This window comes from Plasmodium yoelii, assembly GCF_900002385.2.
Source record: "Plasmodium yoelii strain 17X genome assembly, chromosome: 8".
Classification (NCBI taxonomy): Eukaryota; Apicomplexa; class Aconoidasida; order Haemosporida; family Plasmodiidae; genus Plasmodium; species Plasmodium yoelii.
In genome coordinates, this window is record NC_036180.2 from 59,095 (window position 1) to 72,493 (window position 13,399).

Sequence of the window (13,399 nt, forward strand, 5' to 3'; positions counted from 1 at the left end):
TTATTGATTCATTTTCTTCTTTATATTTTTTAGTTTTTCTCTTATTTGTTGTTTTTTAAATCGTTTCCGAAATCCAAATAATGAATACTAATATAAAATGTTAAGAAATGTACGATTTTTTTGTTAGCGTTTGCATATATATAATGAAAATAATTTTTTAATTCCTTATTATTTACCTTATAAGCAATTCCTAAAAAAATTCCTATTGCACCAAATATAGATAAAACTAGTAATAAATTGTTTGCTATCGACGAACTTGATGTAATTTGTGTTGATTTTATCGCTGGAAGGGATGAACTATCTTTATATTTATCTTTTAATTTATTATAATCAGTTGATAAACTAGACAACATTTTATTATATGAACTGTTCCCAGTAATACTATAATTTCCATTAAGCTGTTCGTATTTTTTAACAAATTCTTTAGCTTTTTCTGAACATGATGTGCAATTTGAATTTTTATCAAATTCAGTATACATTTCACATAATATTTTAAATGCATCATATAATTCAGATATAATACTTTTATTCATATCTACATTCGTCAAATCGTGTTTTTTACTTATAAGTTCCATATAACTGCTATATTCATTAATACCAGATATAGTATTTGTATACCTTTCACCACCCTTTATATATATATTATAAAAAAAAACTAGACTTTCTTTTAATTCACTTTCCATTAGGCTTAACATATAACTTAACCATATAATAATGTAATCAACAATATTGATGTTATTTTTTGCAACCTTCTCAAACAAAGAAGAATCCTTAAAAAATGCATCAAAAAAATATAAGCACCCAGCATTAATTTTTTTGAAATCATTATCACAACCACCAGTACAATAATCTTTGAAATATTCATCTTTAAATGTATACTTTCCGTCACTGTTCAATTGATCGGGGAATTTCTCCCTTACTAAAAGGAAGTTCTTACACTAAAAAAATATTTAAAAACAATTAATAAAAACGCGAATTATTAAAAGTTTTATTAAAATAAAGTTTAATGAAATTTATATATAATACAATATCAAAAATTGTAAAGGAAATTTTTATTATTAAAAAATGCATATACTATTTCGGCATCCATTATAATGGGATTTTATTTTTAATTTGTAAATTGAGTAGAATCATGTTGCTTTATATACGTTATCCCCAATATGTGACGTAAATACTTTAATCCTATATATAACAACTGTCTGTAGTTAAATATATTATAACTTTTTAATAATTAAATTATTATATATAATAAAATAATATTATTAGTAAAGAAACGTTATATTCCTGTTTATCATAATTAGCTAAATTACCTTAAATAGAGGGTTGCTTAATACATTTTTGATTAAATATAGATATGATGCATTTTATACAAAAAATGCTATTCTTACTAGCATCTGGAATAATTTTAATATAAAAATGGATATACTTTTATTATGAATTTAAAGTATGTTTGAACATAAAAAAGGAATATATTTATATCTTCTGTTTTAGTGATTTCAATTCTAAAACTTAAATACTGTATAAATATAAAAAATAATATTATTACTATAATCCTTAAAAGTATATAAATAGTCACTTTTTAAAATATATTAAATTTATATATACTTGTTTATTATTATATATAATATAGTTTTTTCTAAAATTATAGTATTTTCAAATTAAGTTACATGCTCCACTTTCTATGCAAATTACATAATTTATATTTTTTTTATTTAATATAAATAAATTCACAATTCATTTTAATGAATCTTGTAACATTATTTTTATTTCTATATACTTCAATTTATAAATATTCCGTATTAAATAATTATAGAATATATTTCGCGTATCATTTCCATAGTTTAAAACACCAATTAGTACTGAATCTGTACTTATGATATTTATAAGCTTAAATAAGTCCTTGAATGTAGATTTTTTTAAAAATCATACTTAGTAAATATTAAATATTAGCATATAAATAAGTATTGATGCAAATTTTAAAGTATAATAGAAAACTATATGTATTAGGTTGATATATTGCACTTTGAGAGGAGAGAGATAAGATATCTTTGCTCTTTTAATATATAAATTTAGATAAACATTCGCTAATTGTTCTGTATAGTTAATTTTATCTTATATATTTTATTGTTATAGTTATCAATGTATATACATTCAAATAGTTTATTAAAAGATCTATATTATATTAATTTTATGATAAAGCAATGCTATTTGTAATTAAAGATTATTTATTAAACAATGATGATATAATATGTGTTAATATGAAATAATAAAAAGACTTTTGACGTTAATTGTGTTTTTCGGCTTTTCTCTATTTATCCAGTTTTTTTTAATCTAAAACCACATATCTCCAATTGGACCTTTAACAATATATATAGGATTGATACCTTTATAATGTATTAATATACGTCTTTTCGACAATATTAATATTTAATTATATGAAGGTTTCACAATAAAATAATATTTCAATATTAATTATTAGTATAATATTTTACCAGTTTATATATATATAGGTATACAATAATAACGATATTATATCTATCAAATTATTTACAATTATTATAACAAACTATAATATTATATTTTATTAATATACTTATATTTTTTTTTTTAATTTTAAATGTAATATATTTATACCTCAAAACTATAAAGCTTAAAAATTAATAGTGATTAATCTAATATTATACCAATATGGAAAATAAATTAAAATATATGAACTATTTCTATAATTTGAATTTAAAACTTTAACATAAAATGATATTATATATAATCAAAAATTAAAAGGATAATATACATATATCTATAATTTAATTTTTTATTAATATGCATATTTTTATTGATTATTAAAAATGTTAGATACATAAAATGCCTTTTATAGATATCGTTGTATTGTCGATACTCGATCGATATTTTATGAATATCTATTATTACAGTTCGGTTGTTAAAATACAATTTAAATAAAAATAATAATGACAGAAATAATAAGTTTTACTAAATAAATGTGTTCACCAAACAAAGAAATGCATTGTATATTATGATGGGGATAATTCAATATAGCTATGGGTTACCAAGACTTATATAATAGGCAATTATGATATACCATAATATGAATTCATATATAGTCAATATCTATATTAATATATACAATATAGACATTTTGTTTTAATCATATTAAATAAGCATGAACACACAATTATATATATTATACTTTATGGGAAAATGTTATGTGGTCCCTTTCATATTGATGACAGTACCCATTCTTTGGTTGCATATTTAGGCTTCAGCTCGAAATTAAATATACAAGGATGGTACATATATTTAATTAGTGTTCAAATTATAAAAAATTAAATAAAGATATAATACTTAGCTCTAACCCGAATATGGGTTCCGCAACATAAAAACTATATAAAAATTATCCAAAAATTACTTCCCAATAGACAGTTTCTTAAAATATATAAATCATTATTACTTTAATGAAATAGTCACTCTCTTCGAATCACATATTAATGATTCATTTTCTTCTTTATTTTTTTTATTTTTTCTCTTAAATGTTGTTTTTGAGCTCGTTTCCGAAATCCAAATAACGAATACTAATATAAAACGGTAAACAAATTATTTTTTGTTAATGTTTGCATATATATAATGAAAATAATTTTTTAATTCCTTATTATTTACCTTGTAAGAAATTCCTAAAAAAAATGCTATTGCACCAAATATCGATAAAACTGTAAATAATTTGTTTCCTATCGACGAACTTGATGATATGCCTATAGATGCTAGTGCAGAAATGTCTGTTGTTATCTCTGGAAGGGATGAAAAATTTATAGGTTTAGCATTATCACATTTATTTTTTATATTATTATAATCAGTTGATAAAGCAGACAATATTTTACTATCTATGGTACCTTCAATATTATAATTATTGTTGAGGTAGTTGTATTTTTTAACAAAATCATTCGCATTGTTTGACAGTGTGCTATCATAGTTATTCTTTGCAACACTACCATGTATATTACATAATAATTTGAACACATCATAAAATTTAGACATATCTTCAATACTAATATCCAATAAATCTTTTTTTTTATTTATGAATTCCTCAAGACCTGAAATTGTATAAGCATCTTTTTTAAATCTATTATACTTATTACTATTTATTACATTTTTTGTATAAAAATCGTATATTTTGGTGGACTTGGGCTCTGAGTTTTGATTTAATTTGTAACTAAACCATGAAAGCATATGTAGAAAAAATGCATTACTATTATCTTCATTATATGTTTTACTTACGATTGCAGAATAACATTGTTCAAGTAACCATAAGAATCCAGCCGTAATATTATCGAGATTATTTTTGCATTCATTTCTTCCTGAACCATTCTCAGGGCAGTATTGAATAAAATTATTATTTTCATCAAAAGAGAGTGTTCCAGTTTTGCCTAATTCATCGGGTAAATACATCCTCAAAACACCAAATTTTCCACACTAAAAAAACATTTAAAAAAAATTGATAAAAATATGTATTAAGAAAATGTTATTAAAATAAAACTTAATGAAGTTTATAGGAAATATAATATCAAAAAGTGTACATACTAGATCATCATTCATTATGATGGAATATAATTTATAATCTCTAGGTTAAGGGGATATCATATTATATATATATACTAAAATAGGTAATACAATTATTTAACCCTATATACAGCAATTATTTGTAGATAAAAATATTTTTATTATTATTAATATCAATTTAAAGATAATATGGGATAATATATACTTTTTGGTAGTTAGATAAATTCCTTATTTTTGGGGGGTGTTTAATACATTTATTATCATATGTATATATAATACAATTTTACATAAATTGTTATCCTTTATAACACTCATATGACCATTATTATAAAAATTAAAGTAACATTATAATAAATTTAAAATATATCTCCTTATACATGTGATTTTATATATAAAATAAACGTCATATCGTTTGTTTTAATAGCTGTCCTTCTAAAACATAAAAACTGTATAGATATAAAAAATAAAAAATATTATTATTAGTATAATTTCTAAAAGTATATAAATATATTTTTTCTATTATATTTGTTTCTTATAATATATATGTAATACAATTTTTTCTAAAATTATAACATTTATAAAATAAGTTACATTGCTCCCTTTATTAATTGCATATAAATGATTTTAATATTATTTTTATTTGATATATATCAATTCCAATTATATTTAACATTTTCAATAACTTTATTTTTATTCCTATATAATTAAATTTATAAATATATTTTATTAGATAATTTTATAATATATTTTGCACTTATTTCCCACGGTTTAAAACGACAATTAGCACTTAACCCGTATTTATAAGCTTAAATGCGTCTTTGAATGCATATTGTTTTTAAAATAATACTTAGTAAATATTAAATACATAACACATAAATACGTATTGACGAAAAATTTTAAGTATAATAGAAAATTATGTGTATTAGGTTGGTATATTGCACTTTGAGAGGAGAGATAAGGGAAGTATGATTTTTTAAGACAAGGATGTAGCCATATAAGATTTACCTATTCTATATAGCTAATTATATTTTTTATCATTAAACCTTTTAACTCATGTATGTATATATTAAAATTATTCATTAAAAATAACTTAGAATTATTAATTTTCTAGATATATGGTTTGCTTTTGTATTTATAATAAACTATATTTTTAAGTAAACTATAGAATTATTAATATTATTTTCATTGGTAATGCTAGTTCTAATATTATCGCATTAAGCATACTTAAATAAATGTTATAATATTCCATTTGATGTTTTGTGCATGCAATTTTATTCTCATTACAAATTTAATAATATATATAATGAATTTATACCCATGTAATCTATCAAATTAACATAATGTATTTTTCGTATTTAATACTTTATCTATTGTTATTACTTTTATTAATGTTACTGCTAGATCACTGTATAGTACAACGGAATAATTAATGCCCTTAATATAAATACTTTAAATCAATGTATGATATGTCCGTGATTCATTGTTTAAAGTATAACATTTTGTAACATATATACTACCTCGTAAAACGATATATTTATAATACATATTTATTAATTTATATATGATAACCTAATAAAAATAACATTATTTCAAATTAAATTAATTATTATTTGCCTTTTCGATAAAATTAATATTAACATTTAATTATGTGAAGTTTCCACAATAAAAAAATATTTCAATATTAGTTATTAGTAGAGCATTTTATTAAATTATATGCATAGATATATAATAGTAACGTTATTCTATCTATCATATTATTTATAATTATTATAACAAAATATGATATTAAATATTATTAATATAATTATATTTTTTTAATTAACTAATAATATAATATATTTCTAATTTATATATACTTCAAAACTATAAAGTTTAAAACCAAATAGTGATTAATCTAATAGTATACCTTTATAGTAAATAAATTAATATATATAAAACTATCTCTATTATTTGAATTTAAAACATTAGGATAAAATAAAACTATATATAATTGTTATTTTAAAGGATAATATACATATATCTATAATATAATTTTTTATTAATATGCATATTTTTATTGATTATTAAAAATGTTAGATGCATAAAATTCCTTTTATAGATAACGCTGTATTATCGAATATCGATCGGTATTTTATGAATCTATATTTTATGATTATCTATTATACATTGGTAATATGTTTAATTAATGTTAAAAACACATATGTTAATCCGAATATATATTGTAATGTAGGCAATTGTTCCAAATGAATCATCATATAATGCTATTATTACAGTTCAGTTGACATAATATAATTGAAATTAAAACAAATATGATACAAATAATAAGTTTATTAAATAATATTTTCATCAAATAAAGAGACATATTATGATATGCATAATTCAATATAGCTCTGGGTTAACAAGTCTTATATAATAAATAATTATGATATATCATAATATGAATTAATATATGCAATATAGACATTTTTTTTAATCATATTAATTCGGCATGAACACTTAATTATATATATTATAACCTATAAAATATGTTATGTACCCCCTTCCACATTAATGGTTATATCCACTTTTTGGTTGCATATTTGAACTTCATCTTATGATTAAACATACGGAAATAGTACATATATTTAATTAGTGCTTAAATTATAAAAAGTAAAGATATAACACTTAGCCCTAACCCGAATATGGGTCACATAAACACAACCTTGACCCACAGCACAAAAATTATGATCAAAAATTACTTTCCAATAGACAGCTTCTTAAAATATATAAATCATTATTAATCTTCGAATCATATATTAATGATTCATTTTCTTCTTTATATTATTTATTTTTTCTCTTAAATATTGTTTTTTAAATCGTTTCCGAAATCCAAATAACGAATACTAATATAAAACGTTAAGAAGTGTATGATTTTTTGTTAATGTTTGGATATATTTAATGAAAATAATATTTAATGTAATATTTTTTAATTCCTTATTATTTACCTTATAAGCAATTCCCAAGAAAATTGGTATTGCGGCAAATATCAATAAAACTGGAATTAATTTGCTTGCTATCGACGAACTTGATGATGTATCTTCAGAAATTTGTGCAGTTTGTTCAAAACATATTTCAGGAATTTTTTCTTTTTCTATCGTTGGAAGGGGTGAAGATTCACAACAATCAGATTCATTATATTTCTTTTTAAAATTATCATAGTCATTTGATAAAGTACACAATACTTTACTATATGAACTGTCTTTAGTGATATGATCCTTGTAAAGTTTTTTATATTTTTCAACAAATTGACTAGCTTTTTCCGAACAGTTTGTGCAATCTTTCTTTTTTTCATCAAATTCAGTATACATTTCACATAACAATTTAAATGCTTCATAAAATTTAGGTACATCATAACTATCCATATTCAACACATAATTTTTTTTATCTAAAAGATCCTTATAATTATCATAATCAGTTAATTCATTTATTTTATTGTTATACTTATCACAATAATATATGTATTCTCTACAAAAACATGTTATATTGCTTTCTCCTTCACTATTGGTCAGGTTTAACATATAACTTAACCATATCAAAATGTAATCAACAATATTGATGATATTTTTTACAGGGGAGGAATTCACACCACAATCCTTAATGAATTCATCCAACAAATATAAACATCCAGCACTTATTTTATCGAAATCACGTTGACAATTATTATTAATATTACAAGAATAATTATTTAAAGGCGTATCATCTTTAATTTCATAGTTTTCTTTACCTTTCAATTCATCGGAAATCCATTCCCTTACATCCTTGAACCTTTTACACTAAGAAAGCAGTTAAAAACAATTAATAAAAATGCGAATTATTAAAAATTTTATTAAAATAAAGTTTAATGATATTTATATGTAATAAAATATAAAAAAATGTAAAGGAAACTATTATTTTTAAAAAAATGCATATACCATTTGCTTATTCATTATAATGGGATATTATTTTTGATTTGTAAATTGAATAAAATCATGCTGTTTTATATAAACTATACCAAATATGTGACGCTAATACTATAACCCTATATATGACAATTGTCTGTAGTTAAATATATTATAAGTTTTTCAATAATTAAATTAATATAGAATAATATAATAATATTATTACTAAAAAAGGTTTTAATTCTATTTATGATAATTAACTAAATTACCTTAAATAGAGGGATGTTTAATACATTTTTGATTAAATATATATATGATGCATTTTATACAAGAAATGCATTCTTACTAACATTTTGTATAACTATATTATAAAAATTAATATACATTTATAATGAATTTAAAGTATGTTTGAACATAGAAAAGAAATATATTTATATTTTATGTTTTAATGAATGTCCTTCAAAAATTTAAATACTGTATAAATCTAAAAAATAAAAATTATATTATTAATATAATCCTTAAAGTATATAAATACTCATTTATTTAAATATATTAAACTTTTATATATTTGCTTCTAATACTATATACCATGTTTTATTAAAATTATAGTATTTTCAAATTAAGTTGCATTGTTTCCTTTCTATGCAATTATATAAATTTATATTGTTTTTAATGAATGTAGATAAATTTAAAATTCATTTTAATGTGCTCAATAACTTTATTTTTATTCCAATATATCTTATTGGATAATTTTATAATACATTTTGCCATCTTTTCCATTCTTTAAAACAACAATTTGCACTGAACCCGTACTTATAAGCTTAAATAAGTCTTTGAATGCATATTATTTTTAAAATAATGCTCAGTAAATATTAACATATAAATAAGTATTGATGCAAATTTTAAAGTATAATAGAAAACTATGTTTAATTAGGTTGTTATATTGTCCTTTAAGAGGAGAGAGATGAGATATATTGCTATTTTAATATATTAATTTAAATAAATATTTTCTAAATGTTTTGCATAGTTCATTTTTATCTTATATAGTTTATTTGTTTAGTTATCAATGTATATACATTCAAATAATTTATTAAAAATACTATATTTTATTAATTCTACAAAAAACTATGATAATATAATATGGAATAATAAAATGATATTTAATATTAAGTATTTAACCCTTTCTCTATTAATCCATATTTTTAGAATATAAAACTACAAATTCCAAATTAAATAATTAACAAATATATAATGTATTATTATGTCTTTTCATATAATTAATATTTAATTATATGAAGGTTTCACAATAAAATAATATTTTAATATTAACTATTGGTAATTTCTAGATTATATGTATAGGTATATAATAATGCATTATATCTATAATATTAAACTTTAATAATATATTTATATTTTATTTTTTAACTATTTTAAAATATAATATATTTATGCCTTAAAATTTAAAAATTAATAGTGATTAATATAATTCTACATTTATGATAAATTAAAGCGTATGAAGCAAATTCTATTAATACAAGAAGATAATAGTAACTACAATTACAGCTTCAAAAAATGTTAGAAGCATAACAATAATTTATAGATTACGTTATATTGTCGATTTTCGATCGATATTGCATGTATCTATTTTTTATGAATATCTATTATACATTAGTAGTGTGATTAATTAACATTAAAAATATAATCATTAATATGAAGGTATATTATAATATAGGTAATTGTTACAAGTTAATCGAATTATAATTATACTCTGATAATAAAATTATTATACTGTTCGGTTATAAAAATACGATTTAAATTAAAATAAATATCATACAAATAATAAGTTTTACTAATTAAAATTTTCATATAATAAAGAAACATATTATGATATGCATAATTCATTATAATTATGATTAACAAACTTTATATAATAAATAATTACGATATATCAAATATCTATATTAATATATGTAATATAGACATTTTATTTTAATCATATTAAATCAACATGAACACTCAATTATATATATTATAACTTATAAATATGTTATGTACCCCCTTTCATATTAATGGCAATGCTCCTTTGGGAGTACATATTTTTAACTTCATCTCGAAATTAAACATACGGGATGATATATATATTTAATTAGTGTTCGAATTATAAAAAATTAAATAAATATATAATACGTAGCCCTAACCCCAATATGGGTTCCACAACATAAAAACTATATAAAAATTATGCAAAAATTACTTCCCAATAGACAGATTCTTAACATATATTAATAATTATTAATATTCGAATAATATATTAGTGATATATTTTCTTCTTTAGTTTTTTAGCTTTTCTCTTAAATGTTTTTGAGATCGTTTCCGAAATCCAAATAACGAATACTAATATAAAATGTTAAGAAGTATACGATTTATTTGTTAAAATTTGCATATATAATCAAAATAATTTTTAAATTCCTTATTATTTACCTTATAAGAAATTCCCAATAAAATTGATGCTGCAACAAATATAATTGCAATTGGAATTATTATGTTTTTTGTTACTGAACTTCGTGGACAAGCTACAAATGGTGAGACATGATTACATTTATTATTATATTTTTTTTCATAATTTTTATAATCATTTGATAAACTATACAATAGTTTATAATAAAAACTTCCTTTATTAATATCTAAAGCATTTTTAAGTTTTTCATATTTTTCAAACAATTCTCCAGCATTTTCTAAACATGCCTTGCATTCATTATTTTCTTCTGGATCAAATTCACTATACATATTACATAATGATTTAAATGCATCATAAAAATTAGATATATCTTTAATATCAATATCCATCGATTTTATTTTTGTATCTATAACTTCCTTTTTAATCTTACTACCATTATCAGTACCTATATTCTCCTTATATTTATTATTTGTTTCTACATGATTAGTATAAAAATTGTTTAATGTGGTGGTTCCACTTTCTGTTTTTTGATTTAGTTTATAACTTAACCATAAAATAGCATATTCAGCAAGTTTATCACCCTCTAAATTTTCCTCATCATTAATATCCTCAAAAAATTTTAGTAATCCTATAAAATTAGAACTAAGTTTTTTGTCATCAGTATCACATTTATTATCAGGGCAATAAAAATTAAAATAACTCATAGAAATATCTTCTCCCGAGTTGTTCGGATCAACCGTATTAATTATACCACACTACGAATATATTTTACGAATTAAACAAAAAATGTATTAATATAAATGTTAATAAAATTAAAATTAATATAATTTATAGGAATGCATCATACGAATAATATAAGAAAAAATATACATACCACATTAGAAGACATAATGAAATTCTGTTATAATTCGGAGATTATGCGGGGTGATGTTATTTATATATATTGTATAAAATATATGGTATATTTACTTAATCTCTTTACGTAGCAGTTATCTTTCGTTAGACATATTATTCTTAATTTTAACTTCATATAAATAATAATACATTAGTATTACTAAAATCATATTATATTTATTTTATAGCAATTAGCTAAATTATCTTAAATAGAAGGTTGTTTACACACTTTGTCATATGTATATATGATGCATTTTATACAAAAAATACTATTCTTACTAACATTGGGTATAACTTTATTATAAAAATTAATATACTTTTATAATGAATTTAAAAAATATATACATATGCTTTAATATAAAACACAAACGTCATAAAACTCAAATACTGCACAAATATATAAAATTAAGAAAGTTATTATTATTACAATCCTTAAAGCATATAAATAGTCTTTTTTAAAAATATATTAAATACTATATACTTGTTCCTAATAATATATAATATAGTCTTTTCTAAAATTGTAATATTTACAAAGTTGTATTGTTCCATTCTATATCCCCAATACATTAATTTACATTGTTTTTAATGAATGTAGATAAATTAAAAAATAATTTTAATGCGTTAAATAACTTTATTTTTATTCCTACATATTCCAATTTATAATTATACCTTTTGGATAATTTTATAATATATTTTACGCATAATTTCCACGGTTTAAAACGACAATTACCACTGAACCCGTATTTATAACCTTAAATAAGTCTTTAAGTTCATATTTTTTTAAAATCATACTTAGTAGATATTAAATATTAACACATAAATAAGTATTGATGCTAATTTTAAAGTATAATAAAAAACTATGTTTGATTAGGTTATTATTTTACCCTTTAATAGGAGAGAGATAAGATATATTAGCTCTTTAATATATATATTTATATAAAGATTCGCTAAATATTATACATAAATTTATCTTATATATTCTACTGTTATAGTTAATGTATATCATTCAAATAATTTATTAAAAATTCTATATTTTATTAATTCGATGATACACTAATGTTGTTTTGGATTATAAAATGATTATTCACTAAACACTAATGTGAATAATAAAATTATATTTAACGGGAATTAAGTCTTTAACCATTCCTTCATTAATCCATATTTTATAATATAAAATTATAAATCCCAAATTGGATCTTTAATAAATATATAGCATTGATACCTTTATAATGTATTATTATGTGTCTTTTCGATCAAATTAATATTTAATTATATGAAGTTTCCACAATAAAACAATATTTTAATATTAACTATTGCTAATTTACTAAATTATATGTATAGGAATATAATAATGCATCATATCTATAAAATTAAATTTTATTAATATACTTATATTTTGTCTTTTAACTACTTTAAATATGTATTTCCAATTTTTATATACCTCAAAATATAAAATTTAAAAATGAATAGCGATTAATCGAATATTATACCTTTATAGTAAATAAATTAGTGTATATAGAACGATTTATATGATTTAAATTTAAAACTTTAGCATAAAATTATA

At 20.2% G+C, this 13,399-nt stretch overlaps 4 protein-coding genes across 4 annotated transcripts; all 4 read right to left on the reverse strand.

Annotated features, from left to right (window-relative positions):
- Nucleotides 1-1,090, reverse strand: PY17X_0800500 (PIR protein; the record flags this gene model as incomplete). Its single annotated transcript, XM_022955617.1, has 3 exons — nt 1-87; nt 177-938; nt 1,076-1,090. The coding sequence occupies 3 exons, from the start codon at nt 1,088-1,090 to the stop codon at nt 1-3; spliced, it is 864 nt and encodes a 287-aa protein (XP_022811873.1).
- A 2,410-nt stretch (nt 1,091-3,500) lies between these two features.
- On the reverse strand, nt 3,501-4,605 carry PY17X_0800600 (PIR protein; the record flags this gene model as incomplete). Its single annotated transcript, XM_022955618.1, has 3 exons — nt 3,501-3,587; nt 3,673-4,482; nt 4,591-4,605. The coding sequence occupies 3 exons, from the start codon at nt 4,603-4,605 to the stop codon at nt 3,501-3,503; spliced, it is 912 nt and encodes a 303-aa protein (XP_022811874.1).
- A 2,759-nt stretch (nt 4,606-7,364) lies between these two features.
- Nucleotides 7,365-8,534, reverse strand: PY17X_0800700 (uncharacterized protein; the record flags this gene model as incomplete). Its single annotated transcript, XM_722380.1, has 3 exons — nt 7,365-7,451; nt 7,554-8,381; nt 8,520-8,534. 3 exons carry the CDS (start codon nt 8,532-8,534, stop codon nt 7,365-7,367), a joined length of 930 nt encoding a protein of 309 aa, XP_727473.1.
- Nucleotides 8,535-10,814: 2,280 nt separating this feature from the next.
- Nucleotides 10,815-11,830, reverse strand: PY17X_0800800 (PIR protein; the record flags this gene model as incomplete). The annotated part of the gene is made up of 3 exons (XM_022955620.1): nt 10,815-10,877; nt 10,965-11,696; nt 11,816-11,830. 3 exons carry the CDS (start codon nt 11,828-11,830, stop codon nt 10,815-10,817), a joined length of 810 nt encoding a protein of 269 aa, XP_022811875.1.
- Nucleotides 11,831-13,399: the final 1,569 nt, after the last annotated feature.